This window comes from Carassius carassius, chromosome 14 (assembly GCF_963082965.1).
Source record: "Carassius carassius chromosome 14, fCarCar2.1, whole genome shotgun sequence".
NCBI lineage: Eukaryota > Metazoa > Chordata > Actinopteri > Cypriniformes > Cyprinidae > Carassius > Carassius carassius.
The window spans coordinates 5,401,188-5,429,162 of NC_081768.1; the positions used below are offsets into that span (position 1 = coordinate 5,401,188).

The 27,975-nt window shown below is 36.7% G+C and overlaps 2 protein-coding genes across 10 annotated transcripts in view; one reads left to right on the forward strand and one right to left on the reverse strand.

The window, feature by feature from the left end:
• lrrfip2 (leucine rich repeat (in FLII) interacting protein 2) overlaps window positions 1-20,045 on the forward strand; it is a 32,600-nt gene extending 12,555 nt beyond the window's left edge. The window contains exons 3-28 of one of the 8 annotated variants that reach the window (XM_059565794.1): window positions 382-468; window positions 1,464-1,523; window positions 2,981-3,034; window positions 3,131-3,178; window positions 3,465-3,545; window positions 4,135-4,179; window positions 5,055-5,117; window positions 5,277-5,363; window positions 5,593-5,640; window positions 5,756-5,803; window positions 5,897-5,953; window positions 7,951-8,016; window positions 8,173-8,286; window positions 8,785-8,829; window positions 10,806-10,940; window positions 11,267-11,338; window positions 14,650-14,820; window positions 15,061-15,153; window positions 15,438-15,530; window positions 17,114-17,215; window positions 17,499-17,631; window positions 17,716-17,765; window positions 17,844-17,964; window positions 18,043-18,122; window positions 18,749-18,853; window positions 19,053-20,045. In XM_059565794.1, the coding sequence (XP_059421777.1) occupies window positions 382-468; window positions 1,464-1,523; window positions 2,981-3,034; window positions 3,131-3,178; window positions 3,465-3,545; window positions 4,135-4,179; window positions 5,055-5,117; window positions 5,277-5,363; window positions 5,593-5,640; window positions 5,756-5,803; window positions 5,897-5,953; window positions 7,951-8,016; window positions 8,173-8,286; window positions 8,785-8,829; window positions 10,806-10,940; window positions 11,267-11,338; window positions 14,650-14,820; window positions 15,061-15,153; window positions 15,438-15,530; window positions 17,114-17,215; window positions 17,499-17,631; window positions 17,716-17,765; window positions 17,844-17,964; window positions 18,043-18,122; window positions 18,749-18,853; window positions 19,053-19,163 (2,169 nt within the window). In that variant the 3' untranslated portion in view covers window positions 19,164-20,045. The remainder of the gene's footprint in view (window positions 1-381; window positions 469-1,463; window positions 1,524-2,980; window positions 3,035-3,130; window positions 3,179-3,464; window positions 3,546-4,134; window positions 4,180-5,054; window positions 5,118-5,276; window positions 5,364-5,592; window positions 5,641-5,755; window positions 5,804-5,896; window positions 5,954-7,950; window positions 8,017-8,172; window positions 8,287-8,784; window positions 8,830-10,805; window positions 10,941-11,266; window positions 11,339-14,649; window positions 14,821-15,060; window positions 15,154-15,437; window positions 15,531-17,113; window positions 17,216-17,498; window positions 17,632-17,715; window positions 17,766-17,843; window positions 17,965-18,042; window positions 18,123-18,748; window positions 18,854-19,052) is intronic. The other 7 variants (XM_059565796.1, XM_059565795.1, XM_059565797.1 and 4 more) reach the window with 7 other exon arrangements.
• Window positions 20,046-21,033: 988 nt separating this feature from the next.
• On the reverse strand, window positions 21,034-27,518 carry mlh1 (mutL homolog 1, colon cancer, nonpolyposis type 2 (E. coli)). 2 transcript variants are annotated; one of them, XM_059565805.1, is made up of 20 exons: window positions 27,416-27,518; window positions 27,191-27,317; window positions 26,571-26,661; window positions 26,387-26,485; window positions 26,240-26,313; window positions 26,009-26,085; window positions 24,839-24,926; window positions 24,706-24,748; window positions 24,407-24,495; window positions 24,191-24,303; window positions 23,968-24,061; window positions 23,625-23,778; window positions 23,248-23,546; window positions 22,880-23,004; window positions 22,507-22,615; window positions 22,327-22,390; window positions 22,059-22,223; window positions 21,786-21,878; window positions 21,572-21,682; window positions 21,034-21,417 (listed from the first exon to the last, which is right to left on the reverse strand). In XM_059565805.1, the coding sequence occupies exons 2-20, from the start codon at window positions 27,295-27,297 to the stop codon at window positions 21,265-21,267; spliced, it is 2,148 nt and encodes a 715-aa protein (XP_059421788.1). In that variant the 5' UTR covers window positions 27,298-27,317; window positions 27,416-27,518; the 3' UTR covers window positions 21,034-21,264. The 2 variants fall into 2 exon arrangements, with proteins under 2 accessions (XP_059421788.1, XP_059421789.1); XM_059565806.1 differs by having other exon boundaries at window positions 27,439-27,499.
• Window positions 27,519-27,975: the final 457 nt, after the last annotated feature.

Below are 27,975 nucleotides of genomic sequence, written 5' to 3' on the forward strand. Positions count from 1 at the left end.
GCAAGTTCCCGCCTAGAGCTCGAGTGTGCAAACTGCATTTTACACGAGATTGCTTCTCCAACGCAATGGAGGTGGAAATGGGCTTCTCCACACAGCTCGCGCTGAAAAGCGACGCGGTGAGGGAGTTAAGACCGCATTTTGAGCCAGCGGCTCGAATTGATATGAACAGACACCTCGACACCCTCCACTTCAGGTGAAAGTGGGGGAGAAAAGTCCTCTACTTCAAATGATCGCTCTGTTGCAAAGCTACTTGTCAGTGGGTGGAGTCAGGCTCTGAGCAGGGGTTTAGTTACACTTTAAGGATCTAGACAGAGTGCTTTTTGCTCTGATTGTTTGATGCAACAGCTATTAAGATAAATTTCTCTTTCCTCTCTTGTGCAGGCAGAGACCATACTTGCTGCAAAGAGAGCAGCTCGTGCTGAGGCTCGGGAAATCCGGATGAGAGAATTGGAGCGGCAACAGAAAGAGGTGAGTCATATAGAGCAGATGGGATGAGAAGTTGCACCAATGTGCAGTTTCTCAAGGTCTTCATACCTCTTTCCTCTGCCTTTGCCCAAATCCAGAACCACATATTTATTATTCTTGTTTCAGTCAGGTCTGTTCTACATTGATCCTCTGTTCCAAAACCTAGTGAACTACCTGGATAGGCAGCATTGTAAGGCATTATAGGCAAACTTTCAACATGACGTCTGTTCCAAAAACTTAGCAGCATAATTGATGCAAGGTTGCATATATCCTTAATGGAGAAAGAAAATCCCACAATGCTTAGCAAAATGATAATGCAAAACACTATTGAGTCTCCCATATGATGAGCGCTATAAGTATGACGCATGGATTCCTGCATATTTAGTTCCAAATCCATCATGTATGCGGTTCGATTTCAGTTATGTGGCTTAAATGGCAAGGAAGCTAACTAGGTTTTGGAACATCTCTGGATTTCATTCAGAATATGCCCGATCTTCTACAGACCATTCCTCTTTTGTTGCAGTAAAGCAGAAGGATTGTTTAAGAGTGGCCTTTTGCATAATGTGCTTGTCTGTTTTAAGCATTTTTGTTGAGAAGACAAAGTATGACTGCTTTTACAAGTAGTTCCAGGTTCACAACCAAGATTTAGCTAGCTGACTAACTAAGCTTGTAAGTGGAAACAGGCCTTTGACAATACAGTATGTTTTCAATGGTTGAAGCCACATGTGAATGATTCCGTTATCGATGTCAGCTGTATCTATCTGTTGGTACTTGTGCATTTTCAGATGTTGTTTTACACTGGTTTGAAAAATATGTTTGCATACTGAAGTACATACTTTCAGTATGAGTAATTGCGTGTTAATGGGATTGTTCATCAGTATGTTTGTTTTCATTTTTGTCTGTAATACATTCACCAAAAAAGTACCAAACAATCCACTGTCACATTGAATTGCAATAGAAATCTTTGTGTTTGTCTTGTGGCTGTCTTTCTCTCACAGCTGTCTTACCATCAGCACTCCTCCTCTAGCAGGAAATGGGGGCAAATCCACCAATGGATGGTATGGGAAGGATTAGGCCAGTTTGAACATGCATGTACTTTTGCCTTTTTACTAATAAAGAGCTTTCAGATGGGAGTGTGCTAACTGTATTCTCATACACTCAGTTGTTTGTATGTGGCTTTCAAGCATGTTTTTAATAATTCTTTTGCTCTTTTGGGTTTATAAAGGAACCCTTGTGGTACTGTTGTTGTCTTTAAAAATAGTATTTTGTTAGGACAGCATTGGATTCACTTTTTCGGGAGAGTGTTTGCACATGATCTATTTGCTTTAGTGTTTGTGTGTTTTTATATATCACAGTGGTAACCCCATAAAATTGATCTCAGCATTTTAATTTTGTCAGTCTAAAATGAGTACCTCTATGTGGCCTTTTCTTTATGGGCTGGTTGATATGTTTCTGATTTCTTTGTAGTGATATGGTACCAATACTAAATTATATTGTGAATATCACACGCATTTTTTAATTTTATTAAATATTTTTTTATAGCAAAATTTGTTAATTAATAATAATTCTAGTGTATTTTTATATTACATTAATTAAATAATAGAAAAACATTTTGCAAAGCATGCACTGATTTATTTTCTAGGTATGTACTGTTTAACTACTTGCATCAATAACAGCAAATATGTAAATATTAAGATACTAGTTCTGTCAAACGATTAATTGCAATTAATCACATTCAAAATAAAAGTTTTTGTTTGCATAATATATTTTAGGGGTGCACCAATCAAGATCGGCCGATCGTTATGCGCATCTCGTCAGTAAAGCCAGTTCTCTAATCGGCTGTAAATTCCATCAGGTGTGTGATTTCACATAAAGCAGCTGTTACTACACGGAGCCGTTGTTAAATGTCTAGCTGCGCAATTCCACATTCATTATCAGCATTTATTTGCGCAGCTAGTCAGTTAAAAATGGCTCTGTGTAGTAACAGCTGCTCTAAGTGAAATCACGCACCTGATGGAATTTACCTCTGATTAGAGTGTGTTCTCTGTCTATTATGTACATATAAATACACACACATACAGTATATATTTAGAAAATAGTTACGTTACAAACAATTTATATTATAAATAAATATATTAACTATATAAAAAGCATATTTTTCTGAAATATATACGTGTGTGTATTTATATATACATTTATATATACATAATAAATATACAGTACACATACATACACATACATAGATTATGTAAACAAAAACTTTTATTTTGGATGCAATTAATCATTTGACAGCACTATAAAATACATGTAGAATATTGTCAAAAGTGTATTTTTTTTATCTATATTGCCCAGGCCCTGTTGTCATGTTTCTGCTGCTAAGCTTGTATGCTTGCCTTGAAATTTGAAGTATGTTAAGAGTTTGTTTAGGACTGTTGGTGAAGACTAACACTAACACAGCCTAAAACATGCACCTTCTTTTGTTTAAATTCTATCTTCCTTATTCTGTTCATCTCAGGCTGATACAGAAAAGGCCCGTCATGGTCATCATTCCAGTAGCCACAGTCAAAGGGTCTGTATCTCCTGATGTTTCTGTCTGTCTTGTCCTTTTTCCTCTTTTTTTTTTTATTATCTTATTTCTTTTTTTCTCCTAATTTCTCATTAACAGGGATTAAATGATGATACAGCATCAGTCCGAAGTGTTGGAAGTTACAGGGTGTGTCATACTGAACTTCATGAAAGTGCATTCAGACTTTATTCAGTTGTGTAGAGTAAAACTTGCCGCAAGCTAAAGTGAAAAGTCTTTTTTTGAGAAACTTTAACATTATTTATGCAAATTCCAGCAATCAAATCAGCATATTTTTATTGATCCAGTAATCACGAACTGGAAAGATTTAAAAGCTTGTTTAGAAAGGTAGATTTCCAATAGCATGTAAAGTGCATTTTTTATGCTATTGGAATATGCTAATGAATGTTTTCCTATTGGACTTCTGCTTTTAAAGTCAAGTTCAGCATCTTTACGAGATTTGAGCAGTTCTCATCGCTCCAGTCGGGTTAGTTCTTCCCGGAAAAGAGACTTGGTAGTGCATCACTGTGTGTGTGTGTGTGTGTGTGTGTGTTTTCCATTTGACGTTGTAGTAAGTGTATTTTGGCAACATTGTTTTCTCTTGTGTGACTGTCATGGCTCTCTAAATTAGACTGCTGTATTATACTAACATTGTTTGTCTGTGTAACACGTCCTTTAGCTTGTATAATATTGAAATGATCTATTTCTAAAGGTGATTTCTAAAGAAATACAGGATTCGCATGGTCATGGAAAATGTAAAAAAATTTATTTTTTTTGGTGATGACAGTGCAGCTAAGGAATAATATTCTGAGAGCCACATTTGATTTTCAATGTAGGTTACTTCAAGGTTGATGTGCATGAACATTACAGGCAGGCTTTGTGCTATTCATGACTAGCACCGTTGAGTGGTTTTCTATAAATGAAGCATAACCGCACTGACTCAGTGACTGACTCAGTGACTGAGCGCACTAACACAAAAGGGTCTTTGATATGATCTGACGTAGCGCTTCCTTATTAGCACACATGGCATGTCTGCAGCATGGATTACTTCATGTTATACAGTATATCCAGCATAGATTGTGATGGTTGTGCTGTTTTCTCTGCAGTCTGGCATCTCCAGTAGTTCCTCTTTGAAGAACTCCCACTCCACTGTATGTATCTGTGACAGTTTACAGTTTATTCTCCTTTGAGTGTCAGAAATTCTGCATTTTAAGTATATTATATTGTTTCAGTTTGACATTTTATAAGTGCAGACATGCATGGGCCCTTTATTCTTACCAGCACTGTACTATGAAAGCATAGCTTTATATATCTGTGAAGAGATTCTTTGGCTACACAATTAAGCAAAATAAAACTTGTGATGTGGCTTAGTGCGATAATCAAAATCGCAGTGGCTTTGATTTCATTCAATATATGAGCTGCATGTTTCAGAGTAAAGCAGTGCACTGTGTTCCTTTACACACAGGCTGCTCATATTCCAGTGTTTTCAGTGTCTCAGAGCAACTCAGGATACAGGAAATTATGCTTTAGACCGACTCACACAGTTTGGTACACTTATAACGTGCATTTGGGAGCGGAAAATTCCCAAAACTTTTAACAAAAATTGTTAATGAGAAGTGCCCATAAACAGGCTCTGGTCAACAAAAGAGAAGCTGCATGGAATCCTCTGCGGCTTTCCATCAAAATAAAATGCAATCTCTTTGGTTTAGTGTTTGAAATAAAGAAAATGTAACAGCCACAAATATAAGTATTGCAGTTTTAAATTTGTAAAATCTAATACAAAAAAAATATTTTTTATAGGGAAAATTAACATTTCTTATTTTTATATTTTACCTTTAGTAATAATAATAATAATAATAATAATTAAACAGCCCAACAAATAATTACATTTTAAATCACAACTTTTATCCCAAAAATTTCAATTAGATTTACCCCTTTGAATTATGGAGCCTTTCTGGTTCCAAAAGTGCTTAGTTATTACCATTAGTAAGAGAAAGCTTTTCACATTTGTGATCTTCTCTTCCAGAGCTCTGTATATAATGATCTTCACAAAAAACCTGTTGGCAGTAGCTCCAAAAAGGACCTTCTGGTCAGTACTGATCAATATCCTGAACTCAAAAGCTGCTTCATTCTTGATGCATCATCATGAACATGTTCTTCCTGGTTTAGAGCATGTTATTTCAGATTTGTGACTATGATTCATATCCGATATGTTTTCATTTCCCATTGCTTAACACCATTCTCTTAGACTGGATTGTATCATGACCAAAGAAACTACACCAGCTTAAAGAACTCAAAACCTTCTCCCTCTACTGTCTCTACCTATACACCACGGGTTTGTCTTCTTCCTTTCTACATGTTTAGTATTCTCACACAGCAAATCTTTGAGGAAAAGTCTCTTAAGTCCTCCTGGAAAGTTCTTCCTTGCTAATTCTGTTTTATTATGTATGAAGGTTTTTATTTCAGTATTTGTGGTTCCTTCAGTTTGAAAAGCTAGTCTGGAATCGTCAGTTTGACTCTGTGCAGATATCTGACAGCTGTTGCTTGTTGTTTGACCTTCACAGGCTCCGTCCAGCAGCAGTTCTGCAGGTCTGACGCGCAGCTATAGTGTGGTCAGTCAGATTTTCAGCACATCTGCCATGTGATTGGATGGGATTAATCCCCACTCTGTTTTATAAGCCTCTTTGTCATCTGTTCATTTAAAAAATGTGAGATCTGTGTTCTCAGGCCTCCATATGTGATGACGGTCTGTATGGTTCATATAGTTCCAGACCTGTAAGTGATGCCATAGCATACATACTAAAACAATAATCTTATCATACCCCCGGAGCAGCATTGACTCAGTGGTCAGTGTTATTCCCCCCGCAGCCCTCTGAATGTAGCTGGTATTCCTCTGGTGCCAGTTCCACCCGCAGTAGCCCTGTGGTGAGCATCGCATGTGTCCAGAGCTGCAGCAGCTGCTCAAGCATGTGTTCATTCTGAAATGCCAGTGTGTGCTTATCTATATTATACACTCTGATAATTCACCTTTTTAAATTAGTTGTTTCCATTAGTCTAACTCCACATATTGAACTCAAAGTTTGTAACTCTGCATTGATTGTTTTACAAACATTAATGATACCTTACATTTTTGGCATGTTAAGGGGAGGTGTGCAAAAGTGACTGAACTTACTGTAAAAGAAAAAAAAAAGGATGGTAAGATGTTTTTAATGCTTTTGAGGCATTTATGCTGGTCAAGGCTGCAATTAATTAATCAAAAATACAGTAAATGTAAACTATTATTACAACTTAAAGTAACTGTTTTATATTTGAATATGTTTGTGTTATTTATTCCTGATCAGGCAATTACCTCGAAAAGAAAGGAAAGAGGAGGGGAAGAGGTGGAAGGCAAGGGGAAGACCTAAAAAAATAAGGAAAGGAGACATAAGGAGAGAGCTAAATACATGAATCAATCATAAATGTGTTACCATTAAATCTGTATCAAAATGATTTAGCACAGCTGCCAACAGGAAGGTCAAGTTTATTTATATAGCCCTTTAAAACAACATAAAACAACAAAGTGCTGTACAACATAAGAGACAAAAACATCCTCATACAATACAATTTAAATACTAATAAAATATATACAAAGAAAACAGAACAGAAATTAATGAAGTTAAAACAAAACATCACCATGCAAAATAAAACTAAATTAAAACTAAAATATTATCAAATTAAGCATATGCCTGAGAAAAAAAAAGTGGAATCATTACCTTAATTTTTCTTTTTTAATTGGATGAATGAAACCCTTTGCATCTTCGTTTTATTCGCACCAACATTATTTGATTTTAACATTTTGGAATAATATTTATATAGCATACTTTGATTTAGTCTCACTGGTAAAGACCTTGTTTTAAATTTAAAACCAAATTTAAAAACTAAAATACTGAATGCTGATTAAGAAACATCTTATTGAATGTGTTTTGATTGTGTTGTTTGGATTGTAGAACTATGCAGACATTGCCTTTAATTTCCCATGGTTACCGTTAATCTTTTAATTTAAGGCCAGTTCTAGTTTCAACCCAATTCAAAAACAAAAGCTAAATGCTGATGTCTGTACCATCTGTGTTTGAATTGAATGTAGGCTACTTACTGTGCAGATACTGCCGTTAATTTCAGATGGTTACGGTTATCGTTTTCAATAGCCAAAAGCAAGTTTGGCCTATTAAATACCAAATAAACATCTTGTTTATGCACACTTTACTTCTTTCTTGTTTGTTGCTTAAAGATTTTTAAAAAATCGGAAATCGGTATCGAAATCGGCCAGTTTGCTTGTAAAAAAATCGGTATCGGAATCTTCCATGAAAAATCATGATCGTGCATCCCTAAATAAAAGTATTAATAATAATTAAAACAATCTTACAGACCCCAGACTTTTGAATGATTGTGTGTAAAGAGTACCATAATATCAGAGACATGGAGGTGGCTTTTTCTCTCTTGTTTTTTTTTTTTTGCTTTTTTTGGTGTGGACTTGTGCTACTTGGCTTATCATAGGTCTTCAACATCTGAGCCAAAAAATAAAGCCAACATTGTCAGTATAGCATGTCCAGATATGTTGAAACTTATAATTTGTCATTACATTCAGTGCATAAACTAAAAGTACATAAAAAAATGGATGCATTGTTGTTATTAGGTTGGTCTCTTAAGGTGGGACAGACATTCTGCCAATGTCTTTATTTTGCATGCGGAGCATTTGTCTAAACATCTTAAGTAGCAATGACATTGTTTGATGACTTGCCACTAATACAAATGGAGTGCTATTAAAAGAGTGACTTTGAAATGGTTGCATGTTCTACTTAACAGTTAGGACAGATGGTTTTTGGTTTTCTTCCCTGTGCAATTTGGATTTATTCTTTTGAATCATCCTCTTTTAAACCTTTCAGTCATCCTCTGATGACGATTCTGGCAGCACTGTATCCCGAGGTCGACGTGGGAGAAGGGATAGTGTGGTGAGCCAGAATAGAAACTGTGACCACATATCCAGTGTTCAGACAATGCAACCGCATATTCTGTTGTTATTAAAACAGTAATATATCATAAAAACTTTTCCACTTCAACTTCTTATTTTCTTTCACTTTCCCATGTTCTCGTCTGTCTGTTTGTAGTTGTCTGATTTCTCTGATATCTCTGAGACAGCTGCTGATTATTTTAGTCGCTCTAATCGCAGAGGCAGTATTGTCTCTGATCTTGATGATCTGAGCATCCCAGACCTGGACAGTGTAAGTCAAGACATGCATGAAGTATTAACCCATGTGACAAGTTGACTAAAGAGCACTGGATGTTTACTTAAAGTTATAGTAGTTCAGTTATTCAAGTTGGTTTACTCTGCATGATTTGATACTGTGTAACAATTGCATTAAAAATGACTCTACTTAACTCTACTATTTAATGACTGCTTTTTGGAAGGTATATGTAACATTCCTGAATAAATGCATCTAACTGTTGTGCGTGTCTCTTTTGGTTGGTCAATGTTTGGTTTTACAACTGGGAGTTTTGGTGAAGTCTGGCTGGAGCACTGACTGTGATGGTTTCTGGTTAAATTGAATGAGTTACGTGGCATGATGTGTGCCTAAAACAGGATACAAGAAGTAGCATCCTACTAACCGTTTTCTTTGTCTTACTTTAGGATGAAGGCAAAACCCAAGCCATTCAAATTGCGACAAGTATATTTTTCTAAATGTAACCAATGAGACTAATGGTGTTTTCTTCTTTTTCAGCTTGATGAGAAATGTGAGAAGCAGTTTACAGACCCCTATAGCCGGGTAAGAGGAAGAAAGATCATATTCCACTTCCCTGTGTTGAGATGTTTGACACATAATTAAGACCCAAGTTTATGTTTCTCTTATTATTAGGGGAAAGTTAGTCTGTATTTGGCCATTTTTTTTCTATTCAGTGCTTAAGTCAAATTTTTGGATATCTAGAGCAGGTTTAAGTGAATTGTTATTTTTGTTATCACTTTTAAATACACCACTAAAAGTTTGGCACGATGTATGTTATAATACACCGTGTATACACTCGCTAAACAAAGAGTGACAGCGTTTTAGTGGTTATGAGCACTCTTTGCAAGCTTTCTAGTCTGTAATCTATTTATTATGTAGAACTTTGTATTTCAGCCACACACATTGCAAAGTTTCTGTAATGACATCTGCATATTTATGCAGGATTCACTTTCGAAGTAGCAGTGATTGACATAGTGATAACCATAGCAATAGATGGGACAAAATATGTGAAAATAATATGCATTTAGACTAGAGCACCCTCACTTATTTCAGAAGCACCCTCAGTGATTATTTCTAGAACCTGGTTGATAAGCTTTTATTGCAAAGCTATATACAAAGACAACAAAATACAAATGCACTAAATAAAATAACAGAATAAATGCATATTTACAATTTAAGCACTTAACTAAAATAAGTAGACTATTAATAAAATAACTAGAGAAGGCTGACTATAATCAGCTTGTTTCCATTAATAAGCCTACTCCTTACCTGTATTAGAAAAAAAGCTCTTCTGGTCTTCAGTGATGCAAAGACAACGTTTGAGCATATACATACAATAACTGAGTGAGAGCAGAGGCAATTCATAAAAAAACAAAGGATATTTAAAAGCACACGTCCAGTTTTGTGAGTGAAGGAAATCCACTTGCGAGTGGAGGGATTTGTCCTCGTGCATTACATGGACACGTAACATTATGTGCTCTCGATATTTGTTATATATCACGCTGTAGAAACTGCCTAAAATTAAGTATGAAGAGGAGAAGAAAGCGGCCCTAGGCAGCTGCACATGCCACGATCCGCCACTGCCAGATGCAGTTAGAAATTTACTAAAAACAAGCCTATCACAAGGAATATGGTGGGGGGGGGGCACCTTGGGTGGCCAGCCAATTTTCAGGGGGGGTAGGTGCCACTCCTGGCCACCACGTAGCCACTCCCCTGACTTAGATACATTTACACAGACTGTATAATTGCAGGATATGAATGCTGTTGACCTGCAAATTACAAATGCATAAACTAAAAAAAAATAAAAAAGTTGAATGCTGATATTTAAAATGATTTTGGGTAAAAGGGGCAGTATGTTTTCAATATAAACTTAAAATCACAAGTAGGTGGCGGCAAATCATGGCATGAGGGAGTCATTTAGTCAACTGATTCGTTCAAACAGCTGATTGACTCAGTAACAAAACACTGTCTTGTGTTGCTCAGAGTTCTTTGTTAGAAACTATTTGTGTTGAAGAAATAGAACAAAAACAGGAACTTGTGTCTAAAATGTAAGTCAATTCATATTAACTTGTGTATTGGACTGTTTTATAAAATCAATGTCAGATTTGCAATCATATTGATATTTGGAGATAAAACTTTTTGTGTGTTCGTTACTTAATCAGATGATATAAAAGTCATACTGGGGCGTATTTGCCCCCTTATTTTGAATTCTGGGGAAATTCTAAATGTATTATAATAGACTAAATCATGCAGTGATAGTGAATGCTAAATGCTAGCGCAGTAGTCTAACCTTCATCATGTGTGCAGTATCTGAGTGTTTTTTGCAATATACTCGATAATGTAAAATCGCATATTATTGAAACAGTGATTACGATATTATCGTAGATGATTTGTTGCACAGCCCTAATGCAAGCTTCCTACTGAATTTATGCAAATAAATTTAACCAACAGGTGTTAAAGTTGTCGAATAATGATTTGATTGATTGTTGAAGGGTGTTCTGTGCTCTCGTTTCCTCCAGCCATCCTCTCGATGTACCACCCCGGCGCTCTCTGCAGTTGCCCTGGCATTTCTAGGAGGCAGCAGTTCTAGAAGGGGCAGCGGAGATGCTGGAAGCATCGTTATGGATGCAGAGGCTTCTATCAGCGAGTTAAGGGTAATTATGTTGTTTATTTGCATTGCACAAACAGTAATACAGACTGCTGAGGTATTTCTTGAAATAAGATGAATCTACCTGCCTTTGAACATATTTTGGCTGATCACAGAGCATCATACTTTTCTACTGAATGCATCCAATCTCAGAGAATCCACTTGTGTTCATTTCACAGTTTTATTTGTGTCAGTTAATGCTTTCGTTTCCTTCCTCTTTATGTTTGAATGACTTTGGGAAGCTCTCTCCTTTTTGTGTTTGTATGAATGTACAATCAGAGGTCACCGCTCTGACCTTCAGTGAATGCCAAACCTTTCCCATGATCTCAACAGGACATCTATGATCTAAAGGACCAGATTCAGGATGTAGAGGGCCGATACATGCAGGGTCTTAAAGAGTTAAAGGTAGAGGGTCCTGAGCTCAACGCATGCCTTCCTTCATTCTCCACTAACACACCAGGCTCTAAGCACTCCTAGTCTGAAAGCATGAGCCTTGCATGAGTCTTTCACTTACTACATTAGCTCTTTACAATCACATTTAGCCCACAGTCATGTTGCCTGAAGACGTAATTGCTCTAAAGAGCTGAAGTCACATTGAAGTCTTCTGCCTCATTTCCAGTGGTGTATAAAGTACCTGGAAGTCATACTCAAGTAAAAGTACAGATATCTTACCAGAAAATGACTTTGGTAGAAGTTGAAGTCACCGTTTAGAGTATTACTTGAGAAAAAGTCTTAAAGTATGTGATATTTATTGTACTTAAGTACACAAAGTATTTTTTAAATCTTAAATGTACTTAAGTATTGAAAGTAAAAGTAAATGCAAAATGGAAAAGAAGCGTATATGTGTATATATATATATATATATATATATATATATATATATAATATATATATATAAACACACACACATGTTCATACACAGCTTGAGTAGCAAGATTATGTTCAGTTTCAACTATTTCTTCCATTTTATATTTTTGGGTAAGAATAAGAAGCACTTCTTCTGGTACTTAGTGTCTTTCATTCCAACCTATGAACATTTTTGGAATCTGCATCTGAAATAGCATGTATTTAAACAGTTTATGACTCTCAGAGGGGACATGGATGCATTTAAACTGCAGATACAGATACAAATAGGCCTCATGTTTTGTTTTCAATACAAAACTGATATTTGAAATTAATTTGGTCATGAAAAAAATGGTCGATTTGTGAAATTAAAACCGCCAGTAGGTGACAGCAAGTGAATGAGTCATTTAGAGTCAACCGATTCATTCAAATGGTTGATTCATTCAGAAACAAAGCATTTGACTGTGTTAATGAGTGAATCACTGAATCATTTATGCAACCGATTCATTCAAAAAGCTGATTCATTCAATAAGTTAGCACCATCCATTGCTCAGAGACACAAAACAAAAAATTATTTAATGTGTTCATGCATCTGCAGAAAAACGGTACTCTTTGGTATAGATTAAGTTAACTAGGCCTACATGAATTGATATAAATATAAAAAAAGAAGGATTATTGCCGTCTACAATCTAGAATGCCTGGAATTTTGAGTTTTAATAGACTAATAAATCAATGCGTGTGCACTCTGTGTGGTTGGTGATATTTGGTGGCACATCATTACAACAACACTTACCATATTATCACAGACAATACTGTATTGCATACCCCTGACTCGACTTGAGTGGGAAATCTCGCACTTGTTTGCACATGAGCAAAGGTGTTTTTATGAGTCTAACAAGCAAACGCTAGACCACTGATTCGTCAAACCTGCTTTCATGTAGTTTGTGTTCTTATGACTATTTTGTAGTTAGTAACGAATATACTAAGGGGAAATGTATCAGAGTAAAAGTAAACATTTTAATTAGGAAATGTAGTGGAGTAAAAGTAAAAGTTGCCTGAGATATAAAAACTCAAGTAAAGTACAGATACTCCCAAAAAATACTTAAAGGGTTAGTTCAGCCAAAAATGAAAATTATGTCATTAATGACTCACCTTCATGTTGTTCCAAACCCATAAGACGTCCCTTCATCTTCGGAACACAGTTTAAAATATTTTAGATTTAGTCCGAGAGCTCTCAGTCCCTCCATTGAAGCTGTGTGAACGGTATACTGTCCATGTCCAGAAAGGTAAGAAAAACATCAACAAAGTAGTCCATGTGACATCAGAGGGTCAGTTAGTATTTGTTGAAGCATCGGAAATATATTTTGGTCCAAAAATGACGACTTTATTCAGCATTGTCTTGCCTTGCGGGTCTGTTGTGAGCACGTTGACGGCGCTCATGACGTATGACGCTGCTGCTGTGTTTTCTGGTGCGGCCAATAACAAAGATAACACGTCAGGAGTGTCGTACGTCAGCAGCGTCACTGCAGTGTTGTGAACACGCTTCTTTAATGGTGTTTTTATTACCTTTCTGGACATGGACAGTATACCGTACATACGTTTTCAGTGGAGGGTCAGAAAGCTCTCGGACTAAATCTAAATCATTTTTGGCTGAACTAACCCTATAAGTACTGTAACTAAGTATTTTTACTTCGTTACATTACACCTCTGCTCACTTCTAACTGCTGTTAATAAAGAAGATGGACGAGGATGCACATATATTAATCAGCTGTGCAAAGGATTTCACTGTTTGTCCAGTTCACATTTGGAAGGTGGAGACTGATATCACTGAGAGACTGTGAAGGAACAGACAAGGGTTAATGTGACATAGATATGGTAGTTCCTTATATCTGATGTCATATATTATTCACTGTTAAAGTCAACATGAAATGCTACAAACAACCTATTTAGCGACTTGATTTTATCTATTGAGAATTGATTTGATTAAAAAGGTGGCATTACATATATACTACTGTTCAAAAGTTTGGGATCAGGAATGTTACTGAAGGATCATGCGAGACTGAAAACTGGATTAATGTCTGCTGAAAACCCATAACAGGAATAAACTATTTCTATAAAAATATCATTGCACTACTGTTATTTTGCATATAATACATTGTTTAACAATATTTTAGGACACACATCCAACTGTATTTATTACCACTGTTCTCACGTTGCTGCTGTTCATAATGTGTATATAATCCTACATTGCATTCCTATTTATATTCTGTATATACTCTGCTCAATACTGTATATAGCAACTCCACTGTACATTCTGTATATCATAGCTTCACTTACTCTGCACTTTTATGTATATAAAGAACTATATTCTTTCACTTCTGGTTAGATGCTAACTGCATTTCATTAGCTCTGTACTTGTACTCTGCATAATGACAATAAAATTGAATCTAAGATGACAGATTCATATAGAAAGTTATAATAATATTTCACAATATTACTGTTTTTTTTTCTGCATTTTGAATGACTAATGCAGCCTTGGTAAGCATAATAGCATGAAATAACCCTAAACCTTTGAACAGTAGTTTTCCTGGTTGGGATAAGTGATTGGAGGGAAAGAGTCGAAAAAGGAAAGTTATTTCAGAGGCGGAGCAGGTTATTATCTTTTTAGGACAAATTACAAAGAAATGTGGACAGTAAGACCAGGAACATGTATTTAGTAAGAAAATGGGACCATTTTGAATTCATGTTGAAATTTCTGTCCAACTTTATATTATTTAGTTGTTTCAGTGTGTGCTTTATTTGCTTATTACGTTTTGTAGCATGTAAAGCTACTCCAGTACTTTCGTGTGAAAGTTTTTCCTCCTTTTGCTCAGGATTCTCTGTCAGAAGTGGAGGAGAAGTACAAGAAAGCCATGGTGTCCAATGCCCAGCTGGACAATGAAAAGGCAAACCTCATCTACCAAGTGGACACACTCAAAGACGTCATTGAGGAGATGGAAGAGCAAATGTCAGAGCTGCGCAGGGAAACAGAGGAGAAATCAAAGGTACTTGTAATAAACTAGCATTTTCTAGAAAATAAAACTGCTTTGATTTGACAGTGATTCATCAGATTTAAAAAAAAAAAAAACACATTTTATGGTCCAGCTGTCTTATTGCCACAAAATGCACAGACCCAGTTGATTGTAAATGCCATGTTTATTTCTGATACACTTATTAAATGTTGGAACCCTGTACACAAGCTTTGGCCGATTATGATGTGAATGTGTTTTTCTTTTGATTGACAGGAGTCAGAGCGGCAGAAGCACACATGTTCAGTCCTACAGCACAAACTAGAGGAAATGAAGGAGGGCATTCGTCAGCGAGATGAACTTATCGAGGTAGAGCCCAGAACAGAAATGGTTTATCGACCACAAATTCATTAGAAGCCATTAGAAACAATGTTTTAAAAGCTTTTGCAGAATAATCAGGTTATAGATTATTTGAAGTCTTGAAGTGAAAGTGTGCTTTATGTTCTTTGTGAAATTGGAAGATTCAGAATTTTTCATTCACTTTCCTCCGTTGAGATCCTCCTGTTTTCTTCCTTCATATGTTCTGTCTCATCACTTCTTTGTTGTGTCTATTTTGAATCTGTCCTTTTCTGCTTTATTAAATGCATCCCCAGGAGAACCAGAAAATTCAGCAAAAACTAGATAACCTCACAAGAGAGGCATTTGACCTGCAGGAAACTGTTAACTGGAAGGACAAAAAGATTGCGGTAGGATGGTTTAGGAGATGCTGCTTGGATTTATGGCAGAAAGATGGATTTATTACATCTATTAACATTATTTTTGCCAGGCAGCCTTATACATATGAACAAATATACAGTACAGACCAAAAGTTTGGACACACCTTCTCATTCAAAGAGTTTTCTTTATTTTTATGACTATAAAAATTGTAGATTCACACTGAAGGCATCAAAACTATGAATTAACACATGTGGAATTATATATGGAATTAAATACATAACAAAAAAGTGTGAAACAACTGAAAATATGTCATATTCTAGGTTCTTCAAAGTAGCCACCTTTTGCTTTGATTACTGCTTTGCACACTCTTGGCATTCTCTTGATGAGCTTCAAGAGGTAGTCACCTGAAATGGTCTTCCAACAGTCTTGAAGGTGTTCCCCGAGAGATGCTTAGCACTTGTTGGCCCTTTTGCCTTCACTCTGCGGTTCAGCTCACCCCTAAACCATCTGGATTGGGTTCAGGTCCGGTGACTGTGGAGGCCAGGTCATCTGGCGCAGCACCCCATCACTCTCCTTCTTGGTCAAATAGCCCTTGATGCCTTCAGTGTGACTCTACAATTTTCATAGTCATGAAAATAAAGAAAACTCTTTGAATGAGAAGGTGTGTCCAAACCTTTGGTCTGTACTGTATATGTGTATAGTCTCAAAGGATTGGTGTGTGGCTAATATAATGTGCATGTAAACATTTTGACATTTAGAGCTTGTTCATAAAAACAAGGGGAATATATTTGCATCCATTTTTGTTTGAATGGATTTATATGGGCAATGTATGAAAAAAGTGCTGCCCTCTGTTGGTATCATGAAAATAGATTGCGTCCAGAAGATTCATTGGTTTTACTTTTGATATACTCACTGCTGCATGAAAATCCACAAATTGATCAAGATGATTGAAAGAAAAGCACTATACTCATAACAGCATTCCTTCACTTCCTGCACTTCTCATCTGTCAGCATGGTCCATTTTCATCCTGCCATCTGTGACTAAAGCTAGGGCTGGGCAATATATATTAAGGACTATATACAGTATGTTGGTAAATATTGCTGTTTATTATATATCGTCAATATCAGTAGTTTCATTCTTATTGAAAACTGTTGATAACATGCCTTCAAGAAATTTCAATTCAGTGCATACAGAAGTGTATATTAGTGATCGACCGATACATCACCAAGGCCGATATATCGGTCGATATTTGACATTTTTCAAATACCGGCATCGGCCGCTACGTTTTTCTGCTCGGCCGATGTGTTTGACGTGGGACTTTTATTTTGACGGCGTAATCAGATAGAACGGTTAAACAATGGAATTAATGTATAGAAAAAATATTATAATGATTACTTTTATATTATTAGTAATAACCAATATCAGTCGACCACTAGTGTGTATCATACATGAATAGCTGAAAAAAAAAAAAAACGGTAAAATGTAATCTATATTGCCCAGCCCTAACTGAAGGCTGAAGTCTGTTCATTGCGTTTTCCGCCTTCTCTACTTTTGTCTACTTGTCTACTTTTCTCTTCACTCCTCTCTCTTTTCCTGCCCTTCGTGTGGCCAGGCCTTAGAGAGACAGAAAGAGTACTTTGATTGCATTAGGAATGAGAGAGATGAGCTCAGGGATGAGCTGGCTGACCTCAAGGGGAAAAGCCGAATGGGAGAGGTATGTCTTTAAGTGCTCCTGCACAGGATGAAAGCTTGACATCAGCACTGTATATCAACAATAAACACATCCTTTCAACGGAAAGTTTTGGCTTGCTGCCTACATTTGTTTTCTCTGCATTTCACTGGCCATGAAAACATTCTTTTGTTATTTGCAATCTTGGATCTTTTTTGTTTTTCATCATTGAGCCTGTCACAGTACATTATGGGGTGGCCTTCTCTATAGAGGAGACATGCAGTTTTGTCCTAAAGAAGGTAATATTGTGGCCTTCCTGCTCTGACAGAAACACGGGCTGGTCATCATACCAGAGGATACACCCAATGGAGACGTCAGCCACGAGTCCCCTACCTCAGGGATCACTGTGGTCACACAAGAGGCAGCGCAGGTGCTGGAGTCAGCGGGAGACGGACCTTTGGGTGAGTCTCCACATACACTGTCAAGCTTATATATATTAGTATTAAACAATGGCATAATGCTTGTTCTCGGTGTTCATACCCCAGATGTAAGACTACGAAAGCTCGCAGATGAAAAAGCTGAACTTTTGTCCCAGGTATGATTGTACATGAAGTGAATTCAAATGTATTTTTTGGCATTATTGAATTGAAGTAACACATCCATGCTCTTTTAGATCAGAAAACTGAAGATGCAGCTGGAGGAAGGAAGACAAAAGCACTCAAAGATGGACAGTGTTTACACAGAAGGAGAGCGAATGGAGAACGGCACTGACCTACATTTCATCGAGATGCAGAGTACGACCCGTGGCGCATGCTGTGCAAACCCTCATCCTTTACATGTAGCATGCTTTAAATACTGTCTGTTTTCTGTAGGGGACGCCAACAGACAGATAAGTGAATACAAATTCAAGCTCTCGAAGGCTGAACAGGAAATGGCAACGATGGAACAAAATGTGAGTTTATAATTAGAACAAAAGAAAGTTAATATAATAGTATGAATAACCTATACAACAATAGTATACAATAGTAGTATGAAATGTAACAAGTATGAAATGTAACAGAAGTATTAGAAAAACAAGGGACAAATAGGATCATTTAGTTTTGTGACAGTTTAAAAAAAAGGACTTTTTTTCATGTCCATGTTTTTCCACTTTTTTAGTTTAAAAAGAAAAAAGTCTTTGATCACTGAGGCTGCATTTATTTGATCAAAAATACAGTAAAACAATTGAAAAAGTATTTTTATTTTTCTGTTCGAATGGAAAATGTGATGCATTGTTTTAACGATAGGTTGATGAATAAAATGATTTTTAAAATGTTTATTTTGAAATGTAATTTTATGCATATTATAAAACAATATTATCACTTTTGATCAGTTTATTGCATGTTTGTGTGTTTTGTACATTATTTTTTGTGCAATTTCTATTTTTTTATTACTGGGACAGATTTAATTACATTTAATGGTTAATGCTAAAAATAACTGAATATTGGCATAACCTTTTTGTGTGTGTGTGTGTGCGTGGGTGTGTGCGTGTGTGTGTGCATGCGCGCGCGTGTGTGCGCATGCTTGTTTGTCTGGCAGGTTAACAGACTTGAAGGACAGGTGTCCAGATATAAAGCTGCATCAGATAATGCAGAAAAGATAGAAGATGAACTGAAAGCAGAGAAAAGAAAACTTCAGAGGGAGGTATGAACCCAACACTGAGAAAATCTGCTATTCAAAAATCTCTCACATTCATTATCCCGATAAACATAACCTGATATTTTTAATCTCTAATTTCTGGGCCAAGGAAAAGTCATGGAAACTGAAAATATCTGGTAATTTTAGAAAATTGTACATGATCCAAGCATGGAAAAGATCAGACTCTTTTGTTTTTCTTTCATAGCTGCGTACAGCCCTGGACAAGATCGAAGAAATGGAAATAACCAACAACCATCTCATAAAGCGGCTGGAGAAGATGAAAGCAAACAGAAACGCTCTCCTGTCCCAGCAGTGAAGAGAGACTCTCCAACACCAAAACAAGTCTGCAGGCCCTTTACCTTGTTTCCTTGCCTCTCATGGTAAAATAGAAATTTACACCCTACTAGGGCAACGCTGTGAGGGAAGAAGCCTCTGAACCTGAGAATATTGTACTTCTGTTGGTTTTGTTGTTTTTAAAAGCTTGGTACGTCACGGTAGCTCGGACTAGGTGCTTTCCCCCCTTCCTCTTTTGTAAGTTGCACGAGTGTAAAAATGCTTTTTAAACTTTAAATCGACATGACTGCAGGGCCCTCAATGTCCTTGTAAATGCTTACACAGCAATGTGCCTTCACAGGGAGGATGAGGGTTATATGCATTGTAACACTATACAGGAAACGCATATATTTCTACCGGTACAAAAAACCTTAATGTGTTTAATAAAGGGTACGGCCATGAGTTGAACAGTATAGAGAATCAATCATGTCTGCTATGGTTTCAATTAAGTGTTTTTGTTTTGTTTTTCAAGTATTTAAAATATTTCTTGAAAATAAATGTGTACATGAATGCAGTATGAATGGCCGGGTGATTCATGAATTGTGATTGTTTGCAGGGCACATTGAATTTTGGTAGGATTTTTTGTTTTTGAAGTGCTTTGTCACAATGGACTACATCAATTTTACACTAAATGTAATGATTTTAACTCCCAGTTAGAGACTGATGTTTCTACTGTGACATTTTGAGATGTCAGATTCAAGTCCCAAATGCCACTTGATGCCTTTCACAATGCTGTTGTATTCAGGTTTGGTGCGACTTTTTAATCACACTAGAAACTGATCGTCTGACACTTCATGCACACAGTGATTGTGACTAAAGACGCTGCAAAATATACTGTAAATAAACTACACAATTTACAAACTGACCTCTGAGTAAATATTTGTGGACCTTTTTTAGGTAAAGTTTAATTTCTACACCACAGAATTTGGTTACTTTATTTTGATAGTCCACTTTAGATAATCTGCTAACTAGATGTAACTTTGCCACTAAATGTCAACTAATTCTTATTGACTTGCAACTACATGTCAACTAACTCTCAGAGTAGACTGTTAGGTTTAGGGTTAGTAGAATAAGACGACAAATACTTGCAAAGTTTCTCAGTATGTTGTGGACCCATCAAAATAAAGTGTTTGAAGCAGACGGTCTACTAATACACTAATGACTGCTAGTTGACATGTAGTTGCAAAATTACTTACTGTTAGTAGAATGTCTATAGTGAACTATCAAATAAAGTGTTACCCAGAACTGTGATCTATGTGATACATCCCAACATAAACAGCACTGGCTAAACCAATGGCCACATATATGTAAAATCAGCCTTTAGTGCATACTACAATTAATTGAAATAAAAGAAGATTATGCAAGGATAAATAGTGTTAGGCTACATTTACCTATGATTTTGCATGTTTAAAATGAAAGGAATAGCTCACCTAAAAATAAAAATTTGCTGGAAATTTCCTCGGGCCATTCTTGATGAGTTTGTTTCTTCATTTGAACAGATTTGGAAAAATGTAGCTTTACATCACTTATTCACACAGGCTTCACACTGCATTTCCAACATCGTTTAATGGACTAAAGTTGTATGGATTACTTGTGGATAATTGTGATGTTTTCATCAAATCTTCTTATTCTCAATCGCTGAAGAACTATTCCTTTTTTTTTTCTTCTTTTTGGTGCTGTTGGTACAAAAAACACTTCAAACATTATTTTGGCATGCTGTACTTGATGTGTTTTATTTAGCATCTAAATCACACTTTTGGATTCAACTAGTTAGCTTTAGATAAAAGCATATGCTTAAGCATATACCAGATGGATGTGTGTAAGTGCATTATGTTATTAAACAGTTACATCAGTAGACAGTAATGAAAACTTATGTTTATTATTTCAAAACAGTCTTTTTTTTTTATTGACTTGCAGTACAAATATCTATACAAAACATTCTTGGTTTAACGTTAGCTGGACATCAGAAATAATGTGACCGGCTGTTTATCACTGTAATTCATTTTCAGTTGGTCAGCTAACCAAGAAAACACCCATTTTCCAAGCAGCCATTTTTGATAGTACAACATTAACAGTACTAAAACTTAGCATCTTTCAAACACTTTGTAGAGTTCAGGCAGGCTGGCTATCTGCAGAACGCTGCCGTCTTCACTGAAGTGTTTTGGAGGACTGAAGAGAGTGCGGAGTGCTTTAAAAATCACATGCTCTACCTTCCACTGCCAGCTCATCTCTGCACCCTACGAATAATTCACACATTAGAACTCTTGGGTTTCGATGGACATTCCTACTTATTAAAGATCATCTACATAAACCACAAAACTGAATGCATCATGTTCAAATAAGTATATTTTTATTTTGTTCTTCAGTTTGTGCAGTATATATTTGAACTACCTGTGGCTCTTCTGCATCCGGCTCCAGTGTGTATTGTTTCCTTATGGAATAGAAGTGACTGCATTCTATACTGAAGTCATGAAAACACTCCTTCTCTTGGTCCCAGTTCACCTGCATAATCCTTCAGTTATTTAGTTGCATCTGGAGTCTACATTTTAACTAATTCCCAGTATATAAAAAAACCCAATGAACTACAATTCAGTGAAATGCTGACCTCTGTGGCTAAACGCAGAATGAACGTGGGAAGTCCCTCCATAACAGGCGTGTAATCATCAAGCAGCATTGGCAGACCAGTCAGGTTCCCTTCCTGTAAAGAAATGCTTGTTTTGTAAAAGCAATACTCCAAGGGATTTTTTTTTTAAACTATGGTTATACAGTTGTTTTTAGCAATTGTTTCTAGGAACAACCTGAGTAAACAAATAAAAACAGCATTTTGAGCTTATTGTAAATCAGTTCTACTGATGTAAGTTTAGTATGTGTCACTCACTTCATCTATTTCAAGAGAAAAGTACTCTTCCAGCATTACTGCTTTCTGCTTCAGAAAATCCACGATATACTGAGCCAGTCCTTCTTTTGGACCATCCTCCTCCGTCCATCCACTCTCCTCTGAATCCAGAGCCAACATGGCCAAATCATAGAGCGGAGCTGGATTCTGAAGAAACGCTACTTTAGTTTTTAATCTGTTAAATGTATCTGATGTAAAATATAGTTATAGTTTATAAAAAAAACTTATAAAATTAATGACATAGACACACCGACAATCGAAGAACCCCGAAGTTACCAAAATCGTAGATCAAAATTTGATAAAACAGCTCCTGGCTGTAGAAAACCGGAAAGAAAAGTAGGTTTGTTGACACTCATATATCATAGAAATCAGTAGAAAATGCTGGAATAGAAAGTACGGTCACGAATGGAGTGATTATTGTGGTTCTAACCTGAGTTTGGTTGTATTGAGCAGGTAGAGTTTGGTCTGGTGCTGTACTAGAGTCCACTGAGGATTGACTGAACCTACGAATGAGTGATTCTGGAGCAGATCGTGCAAACCTGTGGAGGACAAAACACTAAATTCATTCCATTATATACACTACCATTAAGAAATTAATTCAGTAATGATGCATTATACTAATCCAAAGGGACAGTAAAGACATTTATGTTACAAACAACTGCTATTCCAAAGGAATTCTGTTCTTTTGAACATTCTATTCATGAAAGCATTTTTTACAAAAAATATTAAGCAGCACAACTGTAACACTAAAGACTAAAAACAGGCTAAATAAGGTTAGAATTTCCATCTGGATATTGTTGAACCTTTGTGAGTATGCTGCTCAATATCTTCCCGGAGCTCCTTTATGCTGGTCAGTTTAATGACGCGTCTCCTGGGCACAGAGGTGGCCGTCAAATCCTCCTTCACCTCCTCAACATGAGGTCTTTTCCTGAAGACCAATCAAACAACAGGTTGAACTTCTGCTTAGAGAGGTCAGTGGTGTTTGCATTGTGTAAACTTACTCCATATGCTCTGCTGTGTGTTAAACATTATTCTTTTAGTTCTATATCTATGTCTACATCAAGACTGGAAGCCTAAGGAATAAGTAACAAGTGCAACAACTTGCCCCAGGCTCCTCTTATATAACTGAAGTCCCACAAAACTCATCAACAGCCTGTTTTCAGCGTTTCACCTTGGTGGTGCTTCATCAGGAGGAGGTTGACTGTCTGTCTGTGGATCCTCAATGTCATCCGGAGCAGTCAGCAGCTCTGAGTCGTCTGGTTCGGCTGAACCCTGAGCAGCAGTGGAGGAGCTGGAGGCTTTATCTGACCTGCTCTGAGCAGCAGACGATGAGGTTGATGGCTGGAGAAATGCATCCAGCTTTTGGACTTTGCTGTCAGTGCGGACCATCTGATGGGCGTATACTCGCTCCTGGGAATCTGCTGAGGCTTTTGACGCACTGGTGGACACCGAAAGTCCTGGAAGCAAAGTCTGTGGATCATGCACATCAGTCAAGTGTTGGTCAGATTAGAAGATGTGCAATATTTCCTGCTGGAATTGAAGGATCACCTGTGTGAAGTATGTGCGTGAAGAGTTCGAGCCGAGCAGTTTACTCTCGATGTGTTTCTGAACGCTCTCGATGATGCTGTCCTCATGCAGGAAGTGCACCTCGTGCTTGGTGGGGTGAACGTTCACATCAATGTTCTGAGGGGCAATCTCTAAACTTCAGAGCGAAAGCAATTGTAAAGTATTAGTAAAACATTTCTAGATTTGTTTTACATGAATGAAGAAAGCAGACTTCAAATTTGAGGTCTGTATGTTTTTGAAAGAAGTCTCTTATGCTCACCAATGCTGCTAATAATATTATTACCTCAAACGATAGTGTATAATTCCATACTAGAAAGTGACTTACCTAAGATAAAGAAAAGGATGAGTGTTTTTGGGAAGATAAGCAGTGTAGACAGTCTCAATTGCCTTTTTCAGGGCACTAGACTCCACCAAGCGATCTAGACGACAAAGGAAAAATTATAAAAAGCCTTGTATTCAAATGATACGGATCAGAATAGTGATTATTCATTATAAAGACAGCTAGAATTTTTCCAAAACTAAGATAGAAACAAACTCATAACACATACGGTTGATAAAAAGGATAAGGATGCATTTCTTGACGGAGTAGTTTGCATTGGAAATGTAGCCCTTCATTTTAAAAGCGAGTTTCTGATCTTCACACTCAACTTCAATCAGCTCCCTGAAACACACATAGAAATATTTGCTGTCCTCCATCACTGAACCTCAAATCAATGTATCCTTTTGCTAAAATTAGATAAAAAAAAATGATCAAATAAAAGTACCTGCTAACAGCTACACCGAACACAGCACGAATGTTGTCCAGCACAGAGGCGTTCTGAAGGGTCTTCACATCTGCAACCATCTCACCTTGCTAAAACACAGGGGGGTTTATTATACATATTTAAATTCAATTTACTCTTTAACAATATTATGTTAGTCTCATTAATATACTATTTAAGCTTCTTTTTTTTTTCAAAATATATTTTGTTTTCATTTTATTTCAGTTTATTTAAATGAGCAAATATGTTTTTCATTTTAGTGAAACAACAATAACAACACTGCTATGAAACGAGCATTTCACCTTCTTGACAGAAAAACCTTTCCCAGAGTTGTGAATGGCGTATCTGTATGACAAGAAATACATACAGGTTGACAGGAACAATCATTCGGGATCTTAAAGCAGAACAAAAACCTTCTGGATCTCATGAACACACCTGCTCACAACCTCAATGATTCTAGAATATTCCTCACTGGGGCTCTTTAGGGCTTTCCGTCGAGTAGACACATTATAGAACAGATCTTCTACCTGGAATAAAAAAATCGACAGTTCATGGAGTTGTGTCGGTGACGAGTTTAAATCATGGACCTTTCCTTTTACACAACAACTATGTTTTGGGGACTGAAAACGCATATTTTTGAAAAGGGGTTTCAAAGTGCAAGTTTTTGAAAACACCAGTTATTTTTCTGTTTAAACACCCAATACGGGAATCTTTGAAAACTGTGATGTCTTGCGCATGCTTAGTACATGTTAGTTATGTAGACATGTGCAGTACATGCTGATTTTAAAGGCAAGTGCGAACAAACATACTGTATTTTTCGGACTATAAGTCGCACCCGAGTATAAGTCGCATCAGTCCAAAAATACGTCATGATGAGGAAAAAAACATATATTAGTCGCACTGGACTATAAGTCGCATTTATTTAGAACCAAGCACCAAGATAAAACATTACCGTCTACAGCCGCGAGAGGGCGCTCTATGCTGCTCAGTGTAGACTACAGGAGCACAGAGCAGCATAGAGCGCCCTCTGGCGGCTGTAGACGGTAATGTTTTTCTCTTGGTTCATTTATCTTGGTTCATGTCAAATTAATTTTTATAAATAAGTCGCACCTGACTATAAGTCGCAGGACCGGCCAAACTATGAAAAAAATGTGACTTATAGTCCGGAAAATACGGTACACATCAATGACGGAGTATATGGTACTGTTGTTGCTGCTCAAGACTTTTCTAACGCTTCTTCAGCAAAGTGTGGATTTACTTCACCAATATTACAACCAACAGTGAAGACACATCATATTCAACATATAATCATCACTTCCCTACAGGTACTATTTACTAACAAGGTGACAGCACCAACTACTGGCCTGGCATACATAATACAGCGTTTTTGTCCGTTTTCGCAGATATTTGTAAATGTGAAACATGTTGAAAACATTGTCGTGTATACGTGGAACTTTTTTAAAAACGCAAGGGAAAAACTTTTCCATTTTTGACTACATCGTTGTCGTGTAAACTTAGCCTAAGTAGAGGCAAAAATGCCATAAATAAATCTTTTTAAAAAATGCAGTTGTGGCAAATTTCAAAACGACTTAATGTCAGGTAAACCTACAGAAATCAATGTCCCTTGGTTTCCAGCGCAGGGTTTAGGTGGAGCTTTCAGCTTCCCATCACAGTAACTGGCCCTGTAAACAAAACCAAAGGCATAATAAATAAAATAATATACTTATTGAGCTGTGGTATATTAGCATTCTGCATGTATGCTAAAATATATACACAATTATATAACTGTATAACAACATCTCAAATATGTTATAGAATATCAAATAAAAACATTACCTGTAGGCACATTTTGCATCGGCTGTTTTAGTGGTGATTGTAACATGGGCTACATGACTTACACTGGCGAGAGCCTATAAATGAAGAAGAGGTTTAGAGTCGAGGTTAATCAGGAAACGCACTGCGATCAGCTGAAGTGATCCATACCTCCCCTCTGAAGCCATATGTTGCGATTGATGACAAGTCCTCAAAAGACTGAAGCTTGCTGGTTGTAAAACGCTCACAGACTATTTCCATATCATCTTTCTGCAAAAAATAGAAATGCAACAAGCTCCGAATAAGAAATTTGTCATTTAGCAAGTGTGTGCAGTGTAAAAATTAAGTGATTTACCCTGATGCCAGTGCCGTTGTCCTGAATGAGGATGAGCTTCAGTCCACCCTCTTTCACGGTTATCTGGATACTTGTGGCCTTTGCATCCAAACTGAGGATTTAAAACAAATATAAGTGTCTTATATTTTATCAAATGCGGCTGTTAACATATTAAAGTCTTTTCCCATAACAGGTGCCATTTGTGTTCCTTATATACATACATGTACAAATTTGCTATAACAATGAACAGCTGGTGCCAGCATTTAAGTTTAATACAGACATCTTCAAACATATCACAGCATTGTGCCGTTAATATTATTTTAATACTACTTATATACTATTGTTTTAATATTAACAACAATATTATAACAGAATAATAATGAATAAGCGTTTATGTTTATATTTTCAGTTGCTTTTCATTTAAGTGTAGTAATTTTGTTATTTGCTGTCTATTAATACTACATATAACGTTGCTGCTTTAAAAAATAAAGTAACACCAGTCATAAATAATCAATGCACGTCCTCATGTATTTGTGACTATATTAGTTTTTAGTCAGTACTTATTTGTTTAAAGTTGATGAACCTCTGCGACACCAGTTATCAGGTATAAGTTATTATAATGCTCAATGAAAGCCTCTCACCAGTTCTCCATCATCTCTTTGATAGCATTGGCAGGCCGCTGGATGATCTCTCCTGCAGCGATGCGGTTCACTACAGTCTCATCGAGTCTGCGGATGACTCCCGCCATGATCAACGCTCACTCATTCACTAAATGATAAGTAAACACACATTTCACATTTCAAATCACATTTACTGGCACTCCGTCAGATAGAAGCACTTTCAAATACACGCGAATGTTTGTTTACGTCTCACGCGACACACGTTAAACTTCAGGCGCGAATGGCGAGCGCCCGCCTCCCGTGTGCTGTGATTGGCTGGTGAAAGAACTGCATCCGCCGACGTCATGCCTGGAGTGACATAGTAGTCGTCCGATCAAAAGCGGTGCTCGCGGTAAAGCAATGTAAAGATTACCAGGTAATTGAAATGATAATACTAAAGATATGTTTTTTACCAATTCAGGTACAAATGTGCATGAGTCGGGTGAATATGTGCATAATAAAGATGTAGTTTTGTTGTTCTTGCGTGGCAAGTTTTAATCAGTCATAGACTGTAAAATATTTTCTTAGTAACTTAAAAAAATGGCAATACTTCATATAAATAAATGGTTAATTAGTTATATTATTCGTATATTTTTAAACAAATAACATAATTTGCATGTAGAGAACCTATAATTAAAATGAGGACTTAATTTTCTGTATTAAAATAAGTGTGTGGGGGGGGGGGGGTGTTGGGCTATTATTCAGAGGTCTAGCCTAATGTATGATGCCCGTCATGACCAAATAAACTGGGAAAATTATATATATAT